The 24,899-nt window shown below is 39.3% G+C and overlaps 1 protein-coding gene across 6 annotated transcripts in view; it reads left to right on the top strand.

Moving 5' to 3' along the window:
• Window positions 1-24,899, top strand: part of NLGN4X (neuroligin 4 X-linked) — a 296,820-nt gene that overhangs the window by 155,290 nt on the left and 116,631 nt on the right. For all 6 annotated transcript variants that reach the window (XM_013064453.2, XM_004768293.3, XM_045089266.1 and 3 more), the window contains exon 5: window positions 22,623-22,775. In XM_013064453.2, the coding sequence (XP_012919907.1) occupies window positions 22,623-22,775 (153 nt within the window). The remainder of the gene's footprint in view (window positions 1-22,622; window positions 22,776-24,899) is intronic.

Genomic DNA, 24,899 nt, shown 5'->3' with positions numbered 1-24,899 from the left:
GTCTGTCAACTCATAATATCTGGCTAAAAGATGCTAATGCGGTGTTGGCTGATTTCCTGTCAGCTCTCCCTAATTATTTGGTTTCAAAGCAATAGTGCATGTTACACATATTCATCTCGCTGTCCAATTAGCACATGTTTCCAGGCAATTCTGATAGGGAGGTTGACTTCTTCCTTCAGCCCCGACAAAACAAAACAGAAAAGTGGTCACTTGCATGACACCGAGCTTGGCTTTACTTTTGAGTGGCCCCACTTATCCATCCCTCCGAGATGTGAAATTGCCCAGTTCGCAATTACAGCTCTGTACTGATGGTGTTGACTCCTTGTTTGGGTTAAATGAAATAGGAATAGGGTATGAACAACAAAATGACTGTGTCCGTCATAGATGATGGCGTAGTGTTGACAATAGAGATGCTGAACGTTGTCAACAGGCAGTTTTCTTCAAGAGCATCCCTCTCTTCGGAAACAGGGCTGGAGTAAAGTAGGCAAATGGATCCTTCCACTTGGGTGGATTTGGATTTCCAAGATGGCGGGAGGAAGGGAGGCAAATACCAGATACTGTAGGATTTGAGGCAGTTGGAGCATTTTTCTGCTCAGTGCATTTAGCTCCTGGGTACCAGCCTCCCATCACTGTGGGCTGTGTTTGCTGAGACAGCAGAGGACCTGACCCTTCCTCAACCTGAATGATATGGTTGGCCGCCACTGGGAAACCAAGGATTGTTCTGTGGATCCTAAGGGAGAGCTGCAGAAGCCTATGGAGGGAGGCAAGCCTGAAGCTCTCATCTGGCATCAAATCACTGTGGGGAATGCACAGTCACAATTTAATCCCTCTTTCACTGCTCTTTTAGATCATGTAACTTCATCCTCCTCCAAGAATTCAAAACACATCATTGGAAGAAATGGGTCGAACAGAACACATGTTTTCTGATCTGTGGTTAAACGGGATGAATTTTAGAACATGGCTTGCCTTGTTCTTCCTCTTCCTCCAGAAAACGTGAACAATTCTTGTGTGGGGACAAAAATCAGAAAAATCCTTGTGTGTCTTAATTCGCTCTTTGTTAAATGGCAGCCAAAACGATTTCATTGGGAAATAATTGTTAGTTCCTAACGAATGCTCATAGGACATACGACCTACTGATTTTTAGTAGATTCTGTGCTTGGATGATCATAAATCACTGGTATCTTTGCAAATTACTGTGGAATAGTGGTCCTCTTGTCCTGAGAAAAGGAAGGACACTCTTCCAGGGGATGTGAAAAACATTACGTGATAATGCATGGGGACTAAAGCGATGGTTTCCCGACACTCCTTTCCAATAGCAAGGAAAGCAGCTGAAATACAGTATCTCTGTTTCGAATGGCTTAGTTCGCTCACCATTTTTGAGAGCTTCCAAAGTAAAGCAGGTACTGAAAGTTTCCTTTTTTTTTTTTTTTTGTCCCCAAGGAGCCAGAGTCCATTTGGATTATGGGTAGGGAATGGTCTTAGAAAATGTGGTGGTGTTTTCTGAAGGATCTCCATGGCGTTGAAAGGATGGTACAAATCAGGGAGGTTGCTACCTCCCTAGATGGTAATGTGTTGTCCTATGCCTGTAAAGACAGGGAACTGACCTTTTAAAAAAAAGAAAACAAAAAGCCTCTTTGGCTCCTGAATTTTGGGATGATCATGTGCCATCCAAGCGGCAAGGAACCCGTTGGCTTCCCTCCCCGTGTGCGTGGGATTCTAGAAGCCAGCATGCTCATGGAGGTCCAGTCTGCTGCCTGAAGAAGTGAAGAAACACAGGCTTCCCTAGTTGCTCCCAGGCTGCTAAGGGAATGCTCTGTGCTCCCTCTGAACACATGCCCTACGTGGGACTCTTGCTCTGTACTGACTTATTGCTCTGTGTACAAGCCATTACACATCGGTACAAGCCAAATACACATCATTACTGAAGCATCCCACCTAGGTCCTCATTTCTGCTTTTACACACCAAAAGGGCATCGTCGGGCTTGACTGACAAGGCAGGCTCCAGTCTCTCAGGGAGTTCCTTTCCTTTATCTGCCTCAGTCTGGCATCTTTCCAGCCTCTATCATTAATCTCATGTGTAGTATGATGGGCGTGCACCTCGGTGAGCATGCTGGCTCCGTGGGGGCATGTTTGGAACTAAAGCGGACAGAGGGACATAGATCAAAAATGGAAACAGACCACGAGAAAGAGCCAAAGCCCACCAGAGAAAGGTTTACAAAGCACCCCGGGAAACTCGGATGCAGTCCCGGTATTGCTTTCTCTCCCCAGCGGTGCTACAATTTGAGATGTCAGAGGCTCATAAAGGAACGTTTGCCTACGCTCGGAAATAACTTGAGGGCTGCCAGGTCCCTTGTCTGCTAGGCGTTCAGAAGCCATGGCTAAATCATGGTATGTGGGATATTGTTTAATGCCAATGATGGATGGACCCCTGCACGTGGCCAGACTCCAGATGTCCTGCTGGTCCTGCCTTGCTTCAGTTGCAAACAGAATACACAATGCCTGGAACGGGAGGGAATGTGTGGGGTTGGTTGCACAAATTCCTTCCCTAACTAGGGCTGGCAGTCAGAAGGAGCAGATGACAGAGGATGCCATCCCCGTCCAAAGACCCACAGGCTCTAGTCTTCTACTGCCGCTAACCAAATTACCACTAACTTGGTGGCATAACACCATGCTCATGTATCAACCTGCGCTTTCTGTGGGTCAAGAATTCAGGCCTATCTTAGCTGGGTTCCCTGTACAGGGTCCCACAGAGACACAGGTGTCAGCAATCCTGCTTTCCTGTCTATGGCTTCTGCTTTTCTGAGTTCACTGCAGCGTGGGCAAGTTTCTGTCCCTTGCGGTTGTCAGATCGTGGTGCCTTTCCCATCAGCGGACAGTGAATCCTGCGTTCAGCTCCGCAGGCTGCCAGCAGCCTTCTTCCCACATGGACAATCTCTTAGGTCGCCTGAGCATGAATCCTACATAGCAGCATGTTCTAAAGAAGCCACTGGCATCCCGTCTCAAGTCTATGGAATGCAACGGGATCCCAGGATGACGATTCTGTCATCTAACAGGTGCAGCTCATACCCAATTAGTGGGATTCTAGAAGGGTTTGTCTCACTAAGTGTTGCCTTAGGGTTTGCTCTCCACCCCATTCTTTCATGCCCACTGCAGGAGTTTCCTGGAACTCCCGTAACAAATTACCATAAATCTGGCAGCTTACAACCACAGGAATGTATTCCAGCACAACTCAGCAGCCCAGAACTCCAAGATCAAGGCGTCACCTGGGTTGGTTTCTTCTGGAGACTCCAAGGAAGAACCTACCAGTCCCCTCTTCTCTTGTGGGGCTCCCAGTAACCCCCAGTGTTCCTTGGCATCTCCTCCATGTGCACATCAATTCCTTCTCCCTGTGTCTCCACCTATCTTCTCTTCTTGTAAAGACACCAGTCGTTGGATTGAGGGGACACCATAAACCCAAGAAGGCTTCCTCTCTAGATATTCTTAACTAATGATGTTGGCAGAGACCTTCTTTCTAAATAATGTCACACTGACTTCTCAGGGCACATGAGTTTTGGGGATGCTCTTCAGGGCACAACCGTCCATCAAGCTCTGCCTATGGTCTGATGCTGCCTAACTCCCCAGTTTCATTTTTCATCAGACTCTCCTGGCCCTTTCCTGAACTATTTTCTCATTGTCTTTTCATCTTTTGGACTCCCGGTTCAGCACATGTCACCTTCGCTTCTTTAGGGGGAAATTCCTCCACCATCATTTAGATTACTAATGGGTTGTCAAGGTGTATATGCTTAGACAACATTTCACGTGGTCATGCCCATGCATAATCTTTTCATGGTAGAAATTTAAAAATTTGGTGTGATTATTAAATTAACCGTCACATAGTCAGGAGACTATGGCTTCGTAAGAGCAAAGATGAAGTCTCCTTGTGGTCTGTCTGTTCAGTCCTAGCATTTTGGAACAAATGGACAGTAGGAAGCCTCAACTTGTCTTCCTATGAAAAGCATTCTGTAGTTCTGATGGGGAAGAAATGGAGATTCTGGATCTGGCTCTGTGCTGCGTCTCCCACATGGGCATTTCACATAGTCATGAAAGGAGAAACAAGGCACCCTATGAAATGAAGTCCTGCACATAAACATTGTCTAAGCATCTGGTATGGTCTGAACGTGTTCTCCCAGATTTCATGGGTGGAATGGCTAACCCCCAAGTTGATGGTATTAGGAGGTGGGGGCTTTGGGAGGTGATCAGGTCATCAGGTGAAGCCCCCATTGATGTGATTAGTATTTATATAAAGGAGATATCCTAAGTGGTGATTTATCTGTGTATAATTTTTAGTTCTTCTGGGCCACAATTTCCCTATTCTTAATGTTTATTCTGACTTCATCCTCCTTGTATTCCTGAGCTTCATGGAGTTTAATTGTCCTTGATGTATTAGATGATTGGGGTGTTGCTTCCTAGCAACTCTACTAGGCGTCAGGGAGGACGTAGTCTTGTGTCCTTTTTGTCTCTGAAAATACCTTCTTAAAAGAATGGATTAGGAAAGGTTTTCTACCAGAACCTGATAGATCTTGCTTCATCCTCATCTCCACTTGGCACTGCAGAGAATTCTCAGGGGAGAGAGATTTTTGTGTGTGTGCGTGTCATCACCCTAAAGGTGTTTGAGGAGTTTATTGCAAGCCCATGGATGGACAGAGCACAGGTTGTTCCAAGTGCACAGAAGTGGGTTGGAGCACCAGGAAAGGGCACGTGAAGAGCCTATCATGCTTCATGTTATCTCATCCTTCTTCCATGTGCCTCCTGGAGCATTCTGGCTGGCCAGCCCTTCTGGCTTCATGGAGAAATCGAGCACCTGCCTAGTTGAGGACGTCTGCATGCCTCAATTCCCAGCCAGGCTTGTGGGGCCTTGGGTGCAGTATGGACAGTCAGCAAAGCCTTTGATGTCTTTGATCTGGCTCACCTCCTTTTGCACTGGGCGACCATGGGAGGCACTGTGGCCTCCAACGAGGTCTGCTCTGGCACGGAGACTGTGTTTTCTATTTAGATGCTCGGGGTTCTCTTTGTTTTTCTTCGCTTCAGTAATTTTAAGCTAGGTTGCCAGGCTGTGTGTCTGGGTCTCACTCTCCCTGCGCATTATTCTGAAAATGACACGGCTGGTAACTCAGAAATACAATCTTCAGGCTCAGCTCTGGCTCCCTTGGGTATCTGCTTCTGTCCGTCTTCCCCATCATCCCGCTTCTGTTCCTCATGACTTATTAGCATTTCCTTTCTGTCGCTGACGTGCTAACCCTGCTGATGCCCACATCACTTGTCCTTTGGTTCATCTTCAGAGAGCTTCCTTTGTCCTTTTTTTACATAGACTTACATAATATAAATTTATTTTACTTATGTATACATGAAATGCAAAGGCTTATTTATATATTATATTTAATTTATGACATTTTATATATTTATTACATATTACTTAAATAGTTATAATACATAAACACATAATACATAAATACTCATTAAATATTTATATTTTATATATTTGTATAAGGTTTATATACAAGATAAATATATACTATATGAATACAAAATAAATATACATACAAAATATATATGTATTATATATAAATTTAAAGATATACTTCCTTAGTTATTCTTCCTTATTAGTTATTCTTTATTAAATATATATTTAGTATACATGTATGTTTTTGTATAAAATACACATATATATTTCCTGCCTATTTCTAATATTCATTAATATGTATATATAAATTTTATGCACATTTGCTTTTATTATTTACTGTTTTAAATTATATATTTATGTATATACATAAATGTATACTATTTAATAAATGATAAAAATATATATATATGTATATATATGTATGTATATAAGTGTGTGTCTGTGTATACTCATGGCCATACGCAGAGCATGTCCCAATAACACCTGACTGTATACTCATGTATGCACATGTGTGTATGTATCTATAATGCAACAATGCCAGCATCTGTATTAATAAATGCTGTCTTTCTTTATAAATCAATATATGTTGAGTCAAAATCTTAACCTAAACATTGTATCATACTTTGACAAATATAATTATTGCTCTGTAAGTATAAATATTTAATCCAGAATTTATTTTGCCCTAAGATGAACTTGTTATGCTTTCCTCTTCTTCTAATATTTAGTTAATGGTACTCTCTACAAAGAAAGTCTTCATTATACACAGGCTGAAATTATTGAAAATACAACAAATAATATAACAAGGCCAGAGAACTGCCCTTACCTTCTTCAAGGCAAAATTATTCACATGCATATTATTTTCAGAATTGAGACTAGAATGATTTGGTGGTTACCAAAAAATCTTGCTATTTCTAAAAAATATACTGATATTGTTACACAGTAAATTTCTGCCACTGAAAGCTTCTGATTATAGACCAGACTTTTATGTATCTCATATTTTATATTCTACAATATGCCTTACATGCTTCATAAGGTATGTTCAGACCATTTATTGTTAATATGAAAAGGCTTTCTTTTAGATATGTTAATATTCATAGGTATGAAAATTGATTTTCTATATTGATTGCATACCAGCGTAACTAATACCTCATCTACCCTAATTTATTTAGCTCATGTCCTGGATCACTTTCCCCTGCATAGATAATCATATGCAGGAGTGACTTTATTGTGTTTCCTTTAGAATATTTTTAGTTCTCATGACTTTTGTTTTTAACATATCGAGTAGAACCTGCAGCTGTATTTTTAACAATGATGATCATGACATCATTTCCTTGCCTGTACTTTTAGTGGAAACTCCATTGTTCACCACTCCCCAGGACACATTCCATGTAAGGATATGTCTAACCTTCATTGGCAGGATTATAGAACGGTTCCTTGTCAAAGTAAATATTCCAAATACTTAAATCCCTTAACAAAACATATCAATTGTGCCAAATATTATTTGCCATCTTTAGAATCCTTTGTTTGCTTTTGATCTTACATCTGGTAAGATCCATTCGAATTTGCTCTTTCCATGGTTCATGAGACCCATGAAATACCATCCTTCCTTTCTAATGAACCATGTTCAGCATCCCTATTGTAAACGCAATTCCTATCGGCTCATGACATAGTCTTCCTTTAAAAGAAATGAACATTTTATTCAGCAGAGTGGTCACCAGAAGATGTATCTTCCATACGTCTTGGATTCCTTACAGTAAATTTGTTCGGTGTATGATTGCCATCTGAAGTGCCCTTCTACTATAGAGCTTCCCACGATTTTCTGCATTGGGAAATTTGATGGTCTTTACACTGGAGGTGACTTCGGGGGTTGATCATGGAGTTTCTTTCTATTGAAGTTCCTCTCTCGTTATGGTTGTTCTCTTCCAAAGTATCCTTACATGAAGATGTTCAAATGTGCAGATGTTCTTAGATGTTCTAAGGTGCAGTGTGCACATAGTTTCCCCCTGAATACTGTGGTGCATTGTCTTTCCATGTACCTTTACCTACATTCAGATCTAAGGCACGCTTGGGTTTATGCATTTTCCTTACAAAGAGTGTGCATTTTAGTTCACTCTATATATACTTCCTTCATCTCTCCATCTCCCTTGACCTGGTTGTCCTCTTCTTCCGGTCTCAGGCTGTTCTCTTTTTATGTTTCTCCACTGAAAAAACTACATCCTACTTTTACTCCATGAGAAAAAGTTAGTGGTTTATCTAAGTATTCCCTTAGAGTCTTCTGAAGGCTGTGGTGATCTTTTGTTCTATACCATTGCATTCTCTATAAAAAACACAATTTTTCTTCTTTTCTCTTTCCTCATCTTTGGGCAAGTCAGGGTATACCCACCAAAGATATCTGCTAGCAGGTGCACCTGTGAGCAATCCTTTCCTGTGCCAGTGGTCTGACAAATGCTTGTCGCTCAACAGGGCTGCCCCAGACTGCCAGCATACATGTCTGGGGGCTCCTTACCAATGTAGATCCTTTGTAGTTGTTGACCCATTAAGCTGATCCTCAAACTTCATTTCCAACAGGGTATTCCTCCAGACTGCACTGTCCCTTCCTAAGACATGAAGCAAGTGTTAGTTGACTTTAAGTATTAATTCATTAGTAGTTACTCTAAGTGTTTGTGGACACTTGAATACTCTGAACTAGCTGAGTGTGTGGAAAGTGACATCGAGCTTCTAGGGCTTTTTCTGAATTGTCTACCTTTGCAGCAGATACCTCCTGGCCATTTCCATGCACTAACCCACTCTCTCACCTGTATGTTTTGGCTGGTTTAACTTTTGTCTAATTTGAACACATACCTAGAGATGTTGGAGGCAGAGATTTTCTGAAATAATGCCAGGCAACATCGGAATGCATTTCTTAGGTTTTTTTGGTTTGTATAGACAGGCACTTCTCCTTTGTGATACACAGCTGCATTCAGGGTGGTCCCAAATGTTCCCTGATTAATTTCCTATCATATTTATAGAACAATTCCCAATGTGGTGGTATCATAGGAGATCCTTGGGCAAGTTGGAACTCTCTTTTTAGGCTCCTTAGTAGGGTTAGTAGAAACCTACCAGATGTAGCCTTATGTTTTCTGCTGTTCTTGGTTTCCTCTGAGGTTCACATCTTTTTCTTTGTTTTTATGGGTATTCCCATTGGGAACTTTGCATCATGAGAAGCTATCTAGACACTATAGTGGGAAGTTATTTCTTAGGGGAGGACCCTGCAAAAGAAGAAGAGGTTTTATCCAGATCTTGAATGCTGGTTGAGATATAGACCAGCGGGTACAGGAGACCTTGGCAGCAAGAATGGGTTTTGTTCATGAAGTGCTGGCATTTGAAATTACGTTAATACTATTTACCACCTTCTTATTAACTCTTTTTTTACCATTAAGTATTTTGAGCTGAATTTCATCCTTCCATATTTCTAAAACTGAAAGTAATAATAATATAAACCAAAATACATTACCTGGAAAGATTTTCATAAATACCTAAAATTGCATACAATTACCAAAGAAATGAAATCATTAAGCTGGTAGTGACTTTGTCTGTGGATCTCAAAATAACATGCTTTTAAAAATGGAACTCGTTTAGCATAATCTGTAAACACCTAGAGAGATATTAAGCTTACATCTTGGCCTGAAGCAAATGCTTTATGGGTTTATAATAGAACGAATTGATTGGCTTAGAGTCATTAAGGCTATGAGATTAAACAGTTGTATTAAAGAAAATCCCATCGAAATTCCATTGTACAATCCCCGCAAGGTATTATTTTCTGAAGCCACACAATGCTAATGTAAATATATAATAATATTGAAATCAAGGTAAATTGGAGATTATCAAGATGTGTTTAATAAAGCTAGGGAGTATTTTACATTTAGAGCATTACCTAAGTAATGGCCAGTGCTTCAACAATTTGAGAAACAAAATAAGGGCCAGATTTCCTATAACTCAAAGTGTAAAATAAATATCCATAACCTCACATTGACATAGAAGACCAAATGAATAAATAAAACAGGGTTTATGAATTTCCTATTTCTGCTATAATCAACCACCACATTGTTAGTGGCTTAAAACAACAGTTTTGGAGGTCAAAAATACCAAATGGATCTCACAGGGTTAGAATCAAGGTTTTGATAAGATGTCATTCCTTTTGGAGGATCTAAGGGAAAGTGTCTTCCTTGTCTTTCTTTTTCAATTGTAGAGGACACCTGCATTATTTGGTTGATGACCCCATCTTCCAAGGACTCTGAATCTACTTTTAATTACACTGTGCCCATCTGGATAATTCTGGGTCATTCCCTTATTAAAAGGTCAGCTGATTATTACTCTCGATTGGACCTACAAACTTCATCCCCTCTTGTCATGTATCAGACCATGTTCTCAGTGTACATAGATTGTCTCCTTCAACCTCTACTCCTAAGGTTTGGCTGTGCATGTTGCCTTCCTTCCAAAGAGTATGATATGGAGAGGGACAGAGATCATATAACTTTACAGTGCAGAAATCTGGCAAACACACCTCAGCCAGGTGTTTAAGACCAACACCAGCAGTGTTGAGTCAGGTGACAAGTGTGCCCCCTTCATAGGATGTGATCAGGAGGTCTCTTGACCTCTGTGGGTTTTCTCCCCAAATTTTACAGCCTCATGGAATCACGAAAAACCAGACAACACCTGACTGTGGGATATCCTATGAAATTTCTGGAGAGGAGCTCTTTAAAACTGTGAAGGTCATCAAAAACAAGGAAACTCTTGGAATCTTGGAGCTGAGAAGAGCTTAAGGAGCCATGAGAACTGAAATGAAATGTGGACAAAAAAAGGACATGAAACAAAAACTGAGAAAATCTGAATAAGTTACAGACGTTAGTGAGTTATAACATGTAGGTATTGGCTCATTAATTATAACAAATGTACCAGACTCATGTTTGATGTTAATACTAGAGGAAATTGAGTGTGAGGCATAGGACAAGTCTCTATCTTTACAATTTTTTCTCTAAATTGAAAAGTTTATTAAAAAAAAAAAAGCAGCAAAAAAATGCAGACATCAACCATATTTCCCTTCTCTGATACCCAAATGGAATCCCCCAGCCCCAGCCCCTGCAGGATACATTAATAAAGAAAGAAGTTCTGCTCTGAGGAGTGGAAGCTGGGGGACATGCCCTTGAGTTGTTGGTCCCTGGAGTGGGTGTTCAAAGGCTGTTAAAGGGAAAGAGTAAGTTTGGGGAGGGGCGGTTAGATCAATCATAGTCTCAGAAGCTAGGAAGAAACGGCTGCATGACCAAATATGGGAAGTAGAAAAGTGTAGCAAATGTATGGGGAACCATGAAAAATAATACTACTTCCAGTAACCATATGAGCCAATATTTATGGCTTTGTGCAAAACAACATTCGTGTGTTAGCAGAAAACCAGCTGATTTGAAGTTGTGTGTGACTTTTCTGTATATTCTTTTAAGCTCTTTCTTCAGGAAATCCCTGGTGACTGAAGTAAATAGTTTGTTTTTTTCTTCATCTTCATTAATTTTTATGGATTTTTTAGAGAGAGAGCATGAGTGGAGGAAGGGTAGAGGGAGAGAGAGAGAGAATATCCAGCAGACCCCCTGCTGAGCACAAGCTTGGTCTCATGACCCTGAGATCATGACCTGAGCCAAAATCAAGAGTCAACCCTTAACTGAGTTAAGCCACCTTAAGAGAAAAAAGGGGCCCCTTCCTTCTCTTAATTATTTTACGGTATACTCATGATAGTGTTTGGCTTAATCACCATAAATAAGTAAGTGTGAATTTTGTTGATGTTCATTTTTTTTAAGCACTGTATAGTCACATAGTAGTTAGTGCTAAGTACCCAAAAGAAGAGTAATTTTCTGTAAAGGCAGACATGTACCCAAAGGGGAAACTATCATGTTGGTGTTGATTTACCAATTTCAAGTACACTGGGGAGCCAGAGACATCTGTGGTCTCAAATGGTTTGTTGGATCGAGGTGTATGTTGGGATGTTTAGGAGGCTGTGTGCCTCTCTTGAATATGTATGTATGTGAGTGTGTTGTGTATGTGAATGTGTACCTCATGGAACAAAAGCAAATGGCTGTAACAGTCAACTTAGGCTCGGTTGTGCTGCTAAACAAAAGAGTCTTGCAACAACAACCCAAGCTTTTTTCCCTTTTATGACCTCTGTGTCCATTTGGGGATGACTGGTTGCTCTCTAGATCCTGTTCTTTCCAAAACCAAGACTTTGAAGGAGGTGATCTCCATCTGGGACATGCTGGTCTGGTTCGTAGAGGGAGGGGGAAGACTATGGTAGAAATGAGATGCCTCACAGTGTGTCAGCTTGTGAGTGTCGTACAGCTATTCCATTCACATTTTGTTGGCCCAAACTGGTGTGTTAGCAGCTGGGGATGTCACAGTACTTTCATGTAAGAGGAGCATGGGATATTTTGAGCAAATCACAAAGTCCTTCATCCAGAAGGTGTCGAGGGAACATAACACACTGAAAAAGACATGAGAGACATTTCCCTTAAGTGTGACTCCTGCTTGACATTTCTCTTGTTTGGTTCATGACATCCTTGAGTTTCTCCCTGAAAAGAGAGACCAAGGAACCGTGGCCCATCAACTGAGCACTCTGAGATGTTTTCAGTTTATTCCTCTATGTTGACAGCAAAGGGACAAGAAGACAAATATTCCAGTTCCCTCTAATTCCTGGACCACAACCCAAATTTCCTGGCATAGAGATGCATCCCATCACTGACATCTATGTTCTGACTACTAAAGGAACCTTTTATTAGAGTTAAAACCATGCCAAAGAACTCAAGATCTTCCAGAATCTCTTGGCATGGAGAATGAATATACGTAATTATATATATACCAACATACCTACATACACACCTACCGAGGTTTATCATTTTTTAAATACAGCATTTCTGGAGCAATCTCAGGAAAATAAAAGCCAATTTCATTTTCAACATGAGTTTTCTAAATGCAGGTGCAGAAAAAGCATGGACCATAAGCCAATATTAAATTTGTTGTAGGTTTTAAATGCACTGTGATTTAATCTCAAGCTCTTGGAGATGGTATGAGGAGGTAATATAGTCTATCAACTGAACCTTCTAATAAAAAGGAGAGACTCAAATCTAATAGGATTTGTCTTTTATTCCTAAGAACAGAAACATTTCAATAACCAAATTCACAACAAAAAATGCTCAAGTATGGCCATGCAGTGCTTTGAGATTTTAATAAAAAACACAAACATATATCACAGACCTATATATTTTTAGACTGAGTTTGATTTTCTACCACAGAAATGGTGAAAACAATTCTTCCTAATTCTTAAAGAAAGAAAAAAAATATTATTGATATTTCTCTCAATATGTCTTCCCAAGCCAGTCAGACAAAAAGAAGAAAACATACCAAAAGAATTAAAAAAAAAAAAAAGAAACCCTCCTATTATTTCCATTATTGAAATGAGACATTTTGAAACAGGTAGAAAATGAAGAATTAGTCTTTGCCTTTACTGCAGTCACAAACACATGACTTCAATTTTCCTGAAGGAACAACCCAAGATAATATTTTGCTGTAGTGAAATTCACAATAATTAGGAGGACATCAAGAACATCTGAATCGCATAATAAATATCTGTAGGGTGAATCATAGGTTCTTGACCTCCAGACCACAGTATGGAACTCACATTCCCATACCCCTTCGTGTGTCGTGGAGCCGAAGTCTTCAGATTTTGGGATGCCTTTCCAAAGGTTTTTCAAAGGACAACTCTCCTGATGAGTTGAAAGAAATCCATTTTCATGCTCTCCGTTTCACATGTTCTCTTTCCTAAGGGTTTCGGATCACCAGAAACCCTCCCTCCACATTAATAATAGATGCCCTTCAGTTCCCAGGGTAGACCTTCCTGCCCAACGTAGCCATGGCATGTAACAAGGAGGGATTCCAAATGCTGGTGTGGGGAAGCCTCTTCTTGAAGGCTGTATCTGACAGGCTTCCCAGTCTTGCCCACATTTTCATGGAATGAGATCTCATCTTGTTCAGATGTTTTGATTTCAAAAAAATTTAAAAAAAAATGAAGCCTAGATCATGCATGGTGAGTCCTTCAAATGCAGAATGTGATTTTTCTGTAGGTAGACCATTGTCTAAAGTCCACATGGCTTTTGATGAAGCCCAAAGACTAAGTGTTTCATGTTGTTTCAGATTCACTGAGTTAATCCCATTCAAGTCAATGTTACAAAATGTTAATGTTGATGTGTGGAGTATTTATTCTGGGTATGGCCAGTGGTGTTCAAGGCTACCATATTTAACATGTCAATACCTGTCTGCAGAAGAAATGGGTTCACCAGTGAATTAAGTCATGAGGCATGGGCCGTTTGTTATGGGCGGGTCCTGTTCAGCTTACTGGTGAAATGAACCCATTACTGAATTAGAAGATGAAAAAAGTATTCCTCTGAGGGGGGTGAGTGACAAACTAATCAATCACACACCCATTTGTGATGGCCAGGAAAGCATTTATTTCCCCCATAACCCATTACACAGCCTCCTCTGTAATGTAAGTAATGCATTTAGCAACAACACACTCTTTCTGTATTTAGGAAAACAAGGCTCAGTTGCTCTTGGAATTTGCTCTCTTAAGAGACAAAAAAAAAAAAAAAAAAAAAAAAAAAAAAAAAAAAATTTGAACCAGTAAATACATTTTCAGGACAATATCTCATGCCAGGAGTGATAATCCTAAAGGTTTTCTAGGTTCTATCCCTTCTGTCTATTCTTGCATAAATAATGTGACCGCCTCACAGTATCTGATGTCTGTGTTTGATGATTTGCCTACATAAGTGACAACAAAGTTAATGGATAGTTAAAAAGAGGAAATGGGAAATTACTTTCTTGTCTCAAAATGTTAACAGCAGCATCTAGAGGATTTTCATCTTCCTCTTTACTGTGCTCTGCCTTTTCTGAATTCTTTACAAAGTATTTCTCTTCCATTTAGGATAGAAAGTACCCGTTTTAGTAGTTTTACTTTAGAAAATGATGAAGTTATAGCACAAAAAAAGGAACATGAAAAGAACAGGTATAAAAAAATGATGGACATCCTTCAGGACCAGGGACATTGAGATATTTTATTTATAAAATCACTTAAATTTTAATAATGGAACAGTTATATATTTGTTTGAAGTTGCTTAAATATTCTCTTTAAAACTTAGAGCTACTTCCCCACAGAGGTTTGATAGAGAGGCTAATTATTAGGTGTAAAGGAATATTTTTCTGGCATTTCAGGGAAGGTGTACATGTGGAGAGGGAGGAAGAAACTCATGGTGTGTATGGGTTTTGAAATGTCTTTTTTGGCATGCACAAGATGGGTTTACTCTGGAATAAATTCCAGCAGAACCTTTTCCCCATAGTTCATGATTCTAACTAAATTCGATATTTAAGAGAACTCTGTTGGTGTTGAGGTCATTTAATTAGCTATATTTGTGAGGAAAAAAATACAGCAATGGCTTATTTAAAAAGAACAAAAGGGTGAAAAATCAAATATACGTAGTGCATTAAAGGTGATATGTAATTATGTTTCTGGGTCATACTCTGCTATCTACAATTAATTCAAAATTGTGGTTGGGCAAACAATTTCTGTCAAGATCTCTGGGTGATTTTTTTTTTTTTCTTCAGTTGACAAGATCATTTGAAAATTTGTGTAGAAAGGCAAAGGATCTCGAATAAGGAAACTATCTTGAAAAAGCCAGAGAAAGTTGGAGAGTTTCTCCTGCCCCGTTTTAAAGCATATTTCAAAGGTATAGTCATCAAGAAATGTGGGGATTCTTGTGGATAGAAATGCAGAAGGGATCTCCTTAAAAGAGTCCAAAATAAATTCAGTCCTCCATTTAGAGTCAGCTAGCTTCCAGCAATGTTATCTCAACAGTTTAACGAGAGAGAAGTTAGTCTTGCAGTAAATGGTGCTGAAACCATGGAATACTTATATACTAACAATGAATTTCCACCCTACTCTCATATACACTGCATGTAACTCAAATAATTAAAAGGTGGAGAACTACAACTCTTAAATGTGTAGGAAACCCCATAAGAGAAAATCTTCAGGGTCTCGTGTTGAGGAAGGATTTCTTAGGTATGAAAAGCACAAGCACTGGAAGAAAATTGATAAAGTCGACCTCGTCAAAATTAAGCTTTTGCATTTCAAAAGGTGCCACTGACAAAACCAAAGGAGAAGTCCCAGACTGAGAAAAAAGATTTGTAAGTCGTATTTGTGGGGAAAGACTTGCAACTGAAAAATAGAAAGAACACTTAAAATCTAATAATAAGGGACAGAGAACCCAATTTTAAAGATGGGCAAAATATTCGAGCAGACATCCCACCAAAGAAGATGGTACGGGAAAAGATGCTGGACATCGCTACCTCATGAGCAAGCTGCGGATTAAAACCACAAGGAGACCCTGTTTCGCGGCCTTTAAGATGACTATCACCAAACCGATAATAACACGGCTTGCCTCCAGAATGTAGAAACTGGAACCCCCTATACAGGCTCATGGAAATGCACCACAATGCAGCGAATTTGGAACATAGTTTGGCAGATTCTTAAAACCTTAAACATGAATTTGCCCTATAAGATAGCAATTCCATGTTTAGATATCAAGACAGAAACCAGGGAAACATACATCCCAACAAAAATCCTGTCCCCCAAGTGTTTAAAGCATTATTCCTAATAGCTGATAAGCGAAGCTGGTCCAAAAGTCCACCAACTGCTGAACGGAGAAACAAAATTTGGTGTGTCCATACGGTGGAGTACTACTTATTCCTACAAAAGAATGACCCCTGCTATAGCATGCATGGCTTTGGAAACATGACACTCACAGAAAGAAAGCAGACACAAAATGCGACATAGGATATGAAATCTTTCATACAAAACACCCCAAAAGGGCAAATCTAGAAAGACAGAAAGTAGATTATTGACACTGGGCATAGCAACATGGAACCTTCAGTTGGACACGGTCTTTTTCGGGTTGATGGAAATGATCCAAAGTTGGATGAAGCCGGTGGTTGTACAACTCCATAAAAAAGACATCAAATGTTATGCTTTGATGAGTTGGTTTTATGGTATGTAAACCATACATCAGTAAGGCTCCTAGAAGTCACGCTTTGGGTAACAGAAATTTGGTAGGGAATCCAGGAGGCAGCAGGTTATCCCAGACTGCTACTTTATTCTTGATGGAACTCCGTCATGGAAATTGTGAAAGCATCACTAATCCTCAGAACTTGGCTCTTTTTGTTGGGGATGGTTCCCTGAGCACTGCTTCTCATCCCGCCCGAGATGGATTTCATATCACTCTCATTTTGCACCCTGACGGTGAGCCTGGGGGCACGGAGAGGTGGGTCTTAGGAGAATGTTCTGGCATTTCACTTCCCTGACAGCTGGGTTGCAGAATGGCCTTTGAGCTAAGTCCAGGACACAGCACACAACATGGGAGAGAAAAAAGACTCCAAACAAGGGTTATAAGAATGGGCTCCTGGGGGGGGTCACGTGTCGGTATGGGGTCTTCGTTAAAGAATGCCTTCCCCATGTTGAGTGCGTGTGTTCTGGACACTGTGTTACAAGAGGGAGTCAAACTTGAACACACTTTGTTGGAAAAAATCTGCTGAATCAGCACATTCTCACTCCTGTGACTTTTGTGATGACAACTTGATTTTTTTCTAGCCAAATTTTTTTTTTTTCTTTTTAAATGACATTAGTGACCTGTTTCTGTAGAAGCTTATATAAAGTCTTCTTCCATGGATGAAAGGAATTTTTTTAAAAAAATATTTTATTTATTTATTTGACAGAGAGAGAGAGAGAGCACAAGTAGGCAGAGGCAGGCAGAGGGAGAGGGAGAAGCAGGCTCTCCGCAGAGTTGGGAGCCAATTGGGGATTCGATCTCAGGACTCTGGGATCATGACCTGAGCCAAAGGCAACCACTTAACCAACTGAGCCACCCAGGTGCCCAGATTTTTTTTTTATTTTTTCCAGAAATGAGAGAACTTGTTTGTAGAACAGTTTTGTGTATCATTCATGTAGTCTACTTCAGGAAAGGCATCCCTTTTTAAGGTCACAATTTCCTCATAAATTCAAGTCCATGAATTTGCTTTAAGATAGGTTCTGTACTGATGAACTCTGGCAAAAACAACCCCAAAGACCCTCAACCTCATTTGATTTTTTTAAAACATTTTCTCTTTTAGATATTTCAATGCAGTAGGATTGTTGGGTATAAATAAATTTCATATCAAGCTAATGACTCTTAAGACATTGACACATTGAGGTCATGATACTTTCTATGGGATTGGAAATGAATGTGTTGTAAGGAGAACAGGTGGGTTCCAACAAAAGTGTACTTCTAGGTAGATGAGGCCAAATTACCGGTAGCTTAGAGTTCCAAGGGGTCTCAGGCAACTCTTTGTAGCTGTCTTCAATGACCTTATATTAGATGCTTGAAATTATGAATAGCAGGAATAGTTAAGCCTCAAAAATCAGCAAATCAGATGTCCCACCCAACCACCAAGGTCTGTGAGCTAAGAACTGTTGAACCATATAAAATGGACAATAAGCAATCCATAACTGACCTACAAAAACAACAACTTCAGATCTTGGTTTTGAAACACGATGACTTTCTTTGAGTTAAGCAGAACTTCTAGAAGAATGTCATTCAGGCACTTTTGAAATTACTGGATCTGGGATATACATTCCCCCAGGGCCATGTCTGTCTATAAAAAGAAGAGAATTGAACTAATTTACCGAACAATTCAAGCAATATGAAATGTTTTAGCATGTTGTATCTTGAGAATAGGAAAACCCAAAATGGCACACTATGTACAGAATGTATAAGAGAGTATTTTGGGGAGTAGTTGAGCGGATACTCCCACTGCCCCATATTTTGTTTCCCTGGAGATTCTTAGGGTAACTTATGTTCCAGATCATCAAGGTAGGTGATTTTATTTATTTATGTTAAATTCAATGACCATTGACACCAAAGTAATATTTAATAAGTGTTTCAAACACAGAGAATGTGATGTTTAATGTTTTCTCTTGTCTTAAGAAAACTTTATTGAAAATGGCAGCTGTGTTGTTGTTTTCTTTTTATACTAAGTGGGAACCAGGACTGGGTAATAGCTCTCTAACCACTGGGGAGAGGTGACTGTCCTGATTTAAATTAAGTAACAAACTGACATTTCTGATTTGGATTTGAAATGCTCTGTTTTAAGTTCTTCTGCATGAAATGAATGCCAATTTTCAGTATTTTATTGAAAGTCCTTCCGTGTTTATTACATAAATGTGTTTTCTCTTACGTTATGGAATGTCCTAACAAAAGTGTACTGGTGACATTTCATGAATTTATGTAGATTGTCACATATTAAAATTAGAGGAACATTGGATACTTCATATGCATTTCTTTTAAGAATGTGGGAAATCTTTTTTAATAATTTAATTTTCTGTTTTTTTTTTCAAACTCACATTAGCTCTGTTTTTTTTTTTTTTGCAGTTTTATCATTTTAACCCCCAAACTGCATTTTCACAGGATAGAGCACATTTTTTGCAAGTAACATTTTGAATTTGTTCTTTTTGACATCTTTATGTTTTTATGCATTTTGCATTGCCCTATCTCATTTTTTGAAATCCAAATGTAACAACTTTCAACTTTTTGTGTGACATATTTTTTTTTTTCTTTTACTGGGTAGTATCGCTCTCTCTTCTGATTTTTTTGCAAACCTGTTGTTTTTGAATTCTCTTTTTTCCCTTTATTTTCCTTCTCAATATGACCCAGGAGCCAACACAAAGAAAAACGCAGATGATATAACCAGTAATGACCGTGGTGAAGATGAAGGTATTTTTTGTTTTTTCAAAGCTCGACCCTGATGCATGGTTTTAATCTCTCTCTCTATTTTTTTCTTTTTTTTAATTTCAGTCCCTTTTTCCTCCCCTTCTCTGAAACAAGTACACTTCTGTGTGCTTCTTTATTTTCTTCTTGTTTGGAAACCAGTGTCCCTTTTAGTCCCAAGGACCCTGTACATGAATGCAAACCACCTGTGAGAAGTATAAATATTTCTAAATATGAAGTGAATTAAAAAAAAATGTTATTTACAAGGAAGCCCATCTTTTTCTTTTTCTTTTTCCTTCTTTTTTTTTTTTTTTTTTTTTTTTTTGGCTTGGTCGTAAGAAGAGAAAATGAAATTTAGAACATGCCTAACATGCATGTATATGTTCTTTTCTTCCTTCCAAAGGTTATTTTTTTAAGTTCTATTGTATTTTGGACCTTTGGTCTTCTTAATTCTGTCTACAAGCTGCCAAACTCTGAGAGACACCTTTGTACAACTTTTTGGGTGTCTGGCATTTGAGCTTTTGTTGGTTTCTTTTTATTTTTTTTTCTTTTTTAAAAAATATTTGGATTTAAAAATAGGCTTCAAAGAATCTTCTCTGGCTCACAGTGAAATACATGAAAAAGTATTTTAATGAGATGTTGTTTCTCCGAGGGCTGCTGTTTAGCAGCTCTTTTTTTCACCATTCACCCCCCTCACATGTTTGGTTGCTATGGAAAGTTGCTTTGTGAAGGATCCCATGTTACGGGACAGACTCGCCACCAGAAGTAAATTCATGTTTTTGACAATATGGAAGGTAGTGGCCTCTAAGCGAGAAGGAACCACAAGGTATTTCTATGCCTTCAGCAGAATCAGTGGTTTCAAAGAAACGAAAAGGCCCAGCCATGTTCCTGTGCAGGCTCCATATGATGGGTAAGAAGTATATAACTCCCATCCAAGGAGCGAAATGCAGGGACCTCCATTTATTTTCTTTAGAGGACAAAGGCCCTTGAAGGACGTTCAGGTTTGGGGATGACAGGCAACGTAAAGCAGGGGAGAGGCTGGTGAGTTCTCGCCGCCAGGCAGCAACCTCTCAGCGATAGCTTGCGCTGCTGTCTTTGACCTCTTTTCTAAATCAACTGCAGTCCAAGAAGTTTGGCCGATGTTGCTTTCATGCCTGCTTCTCTTCACTTTGTTATTATTTTGCTGCTGTTGTCATTCCCCTGTGTTCACAAGGCTGTCCATACGTCAGATGTCCGTCTGCAGGATCCTTTGTGATGGCCTTAGGGTAGCATACCCTGCACTGACTCCGCCAGCCTTCATCTGCTTTGCAGACGGCCTCGGAATGCCTGCCGTTTTAACAGAATTCACAAATGTATTAAAACAAAACAAAACAAAATTTAAAAAGTACTCCATCAGATCACATAAAAAGAAGAAAAAAAAATGTATTAACTGAACCCCAAGCCTTTTCTTTGTTCTGTTGCACCAGCCAGGAGGATAATTTGCCTCTTGTTCTGTATTTCTTTTTAGTGCATTTCTATTTGATACTTAGGACCTGTTTTCCCAATGCTTGAAATGCAACTTCCTTACCATAAAATCCCCCCTTATTTTCATTGAAAGCAATCATTTGTGATTTTTCTTTTCTTTTCTTTTCTTTTTTTACTTTGTATTAAGAGGACATCTTGTTATTCCTCCCTCAAGTTCATGAAAATCTTGTGCTATGTGTTTGGAAAGTTCAGAGATACTAGCTTAGCATTTTTTCCAGGGAAACCCCTTCAGATAGTCCTCAAAATCCGTACTTAATCCTTTTCCACAGTGGAGTAGCCAACAGCATGTACTGAAAAAAGAAATGACAGAAAATCCACTAAATCAGGATCCAGAAAGAGAGAGGAATAAGTCATGCAAAAGAGCACACCTTTCCAGAAAGCTGTGTCTTTCAAAATTCCACATAGCACATGATGCCTACATGATGAATAAGGGACTTTTATTCTATATTTGAATTTTATTTGAGAGAATAAGTATCTGCAGAAACACGGGGCCATGATACTCTTTCCTGTACTTGACTGTGAGCCTTCTGCTTGCCCTTAGTGTGGCAGCCAATGAACTCATTTTGACATTGGGATCATAATTTATTTTATTAGCAGCCACCATCTAAATGATAGTGGTTCATTTCCTTAAAACTCCTTTCTGATATTTCACAAGCGTCTTGGTGAATTAGGAGAGAAGAAAAAAAAAAACCTTGATTGATAAAAAGGTGAAAATAAATATATACGGGTACATTTGGGTTTCTTTTGATAACATGTAGGTATTTAAATATTGACACACACCTATGTGTATATATCTCTATAAATGCATAGAGATTCTGAAATAAATATCATTGAGGTCAGTCTTCCAAAACATTCAATATAAGCATAAGGACTGATTAAACAGGTTATGTGATCAATACCTTTTTAGAAAGTGGTTTCCACAAATGGACACAGGGTCTCTGAATTTCTGTTCTCACAGACCAGTGCAAAACATAGTTTTTACATCACTGCTCAGTAAAGGAACAAAGGTATGACCAAGGTTACCCACTGGTAGCACATCACAATGAGAGTGTCTAGTCTTCTGTGAAAATATGTAACATTTCACAAATTCCATCTTGAGGCGGGAGTCTTGTGTTGTTTTTATTACGTGGCTTTCGTGTTAAATGTGTTGAGCTGTGCCTGCAGCCCGTAAATGAGAACAAACACATTTGCTTGGGCATCTTGTTTTGCTCTGTTTTCAGTGGTACTCATTTCTGTTCTGTTGATAGTTTTTCGCCCTTTCTTTGGTTTTCATCATCCTCTGTCCCGTATTGAGCATCGAAATCTCACAGCTAGTCTCGTGTGCTCATTGTGAAGTTGAAAATGAACCTGTAAGCTCACCTTTGAATAAAGAGGGCAGTCATCGTAAAGATCAATGATCATTTTTAAGTTGATTTCACACTTACTTCGCAGCTGAAAACATCATGCCATGTGTTTCCTCGATAAGTCAGCTTTTAGGACTTGAGCCCTGTTCAGGAAATAAGTATTTCATCTAAGCTCTCTATATTTCACTGTTTTAGATATACAGAGCAATGGACAGATGCACTCATATGACTTCAAATGTCTGTGTGCTTCTCAAAGTACCATTCCTAGGACTAGAAAATATCATCCCATTGACCACTTTTCTTAGGCAATCTTATGAATGTGTCTGTAACTCAAAAATACACACCTGGTTGATTCCAGCCAAAATAGGAAAAAGTAATCCATGTCCCTTGTTTCGAGCCTCCATTAATCAGTGTGATTTTTTATTGTGTTTCCTTACTTGGCTTTTTTTCCAGACATCCATGATCAGAACAGTAAGAAGCCGGTCATGGTCTATATCCACGGCGGGTCTTACATGGAGGGCACCGGCAATATGATAGATGGGAGCGTTCTGGCAAGCTACGGCAATGTCATCGTGATAACCATTAACTACCGGCTGGGCATTCTAGGTAAGTGATTGCGTTGTGTCAAGGCCGTGACAGACGCGGTGACAGACGGGCACTGCTTTCCATTGTGTGGGGACTGACTGGTTAGAACCATGTTACTCTGATGTGTATGAAGGTCTGCTTCTCTGTGCTTCCTGGACGGTGCAAGAAATGTTTGTAGCTCGGTCTGCCTTTTTAGCTTGGTGCTGTTGAACTCTTGAATTACATTGTCTGGCCTTCCTCAGACAATGGCAGGCTCCAAGGTCGCCAAAGTAAAAGGAAACTATTTAAGGTGCTCTTCTTTCGTTGGGTTGTGAGAATACCACGGAAGCCACGCAGCTCTGTAGAGTGGACACCTTTGCGGATGGTGAGCCTTTGGTAACAGGTGGTGATGGCCATAGACATGGACTTTCTTCTGTGGTTACGTAGGTGTGTTACTTAGCTTCTCCTATGTTGGAAAACTTGTCACCTAATTCCTTAACTGATTATCTTCTGTGTGTGTTGGGCCCCTGCTGTGAGGTCACGAGGACCGTTGTGTTTGCACACAATGGAGCTCAGCTCTTCGTTGAATTTTTGCAATAGTTTATGATTTACCATAAAAGGACACTGGCTACGTTCATGGAAATTCAGCAGGGTAGGTAGCTTTCCATTTTCTGAGGCTTCCTTCATTTTTCCCCAGTGGAGAGCTTAGAAAAAAATACGTATTTGGTAGGGGGTGATATTTTCAGATTTACATTCTTTGGCAATTTTGTCTGCTTGTTGTATGTTTTATGACTGATATTCCTAGGGGTGGGTAAAAATGTTTTCAAGACAACAGTACATAAACGTGGTGTTGGAAATTGAGTCTTTCGCAGTGTGATTCTACAGAGGGAAACATGGATATTGCAGTGCAGTGTGGTTTACAGTAAAATAAAAAAAAAAAAAGGACACAGTGAAGCTTTTGAAACAAAAATTACAGATGAGAACATTCTCTCCAAATGGGCAAAATTAGCAAGAGTATTTTGTTTTCGCCTTGATGTTTTAATTTTATTTTGAACATTTTTTTTTCATTTACATGTGGAATATTCACCTGTTGCAGACCCCTGGAGTGGGGTGACTGGTAGAATTGCATTTCTAATTTAGAAATACAAGTCGCCCACAGATGTTTTGCAAAGTTGTGCCTTTTGGAGCATGGAGAAAGCCTTCGAAATTCCTCCTTGTTGTTTTTTTGTGTGTTTTGTTTTGTTTTGTTTTGTTTCCTGTAAAGGAAATAAAAAGCATTAGCTTCAAGAGTCCACACATTTTGTGATTTTATTTCTTCTTTTTTCAGAGGTCTTATGAGCCAGATCTTGGTAGAATCATTTTAGTTAATCTCATGTAGCACTGATTGTGTGTGTGTGTGTGTGTGTGTGTGTGTGTGTGTGTGTGTCTTTTCCAGCAGCTTCTGGCTAGCCCCTCTGGCTACTAGTGCTTGCAACAGGAAATCGTGTTTCTTGATCTTTAACAAAAGGTCCATTCTAACAAAGAGGTGGAGAGAGGAAACAACAGCGTTGGAGCCCTGAGCAGAGCCTTTTCAAAGAGGGCAGTGTGTGGGGCCCCGTGTAATATCATCCCACCAAGGAGGAGCGCTGGGGTCTGTTTTCTGAATGAAGCAACGGACGTTGCACAAGTTCTTGCTACTTGCAGTATCAAAATGTTCTCTTGCATGCGTGATGTGGTGATGTTCCCTTAAAAGGTTAGATTTCAAGGGAAATTGATTTTCCCCATGTCAGGCCAAGCTGTAGTATGCATCTTGACATGAAGATCTCTGATGAGTTGGGCCAGTTTGTAAAATAATGTGCAGATCTGGAAAATGCTATGAGGGTGAGTCACACAAACACACACACACACAAACACATATATAAATATATGTACATGTATACATATATATATATATATATAATTTAAGAAAATGTTATAGGGATTATGCATATGAATTATATATATATGTATATATATATAATTATACATATATATATAATTTAAGAAAAGAAGTTTGCTTTTAGCATCTTTCCCATTGAAAAATTTGAAGTTTTTTCGAATTTGAAATCTTTTGGCATTTTTTTTCAAATTTGAAATCTTTCGAAATTTGAATCTTTCCCATTGAAAAATTTGGCAACGGAGGGTTAA

Source organism: Mustela putorius, unplaced genomic scaffold (assembly GCF_011764305.1).
Source record: "Mustela putorius furo isolate JIRA1106 unplaced genomic scaffold, ASM1176430v1.1 tig00003836_pilon_pilon_pilon, whole genome shotgun sequence".
Lineage (NCBI taxonomy): Eukaryota > Metazoa > Chordata > Mammalia > Carnivora > Mustelidae > Mustela > Mustela putorius.
The sequence above is the reverse complement of the archived record's forward strand: the minus strand, read 5'-3'. Positions and strand labels throughout refer to the sequence as shown.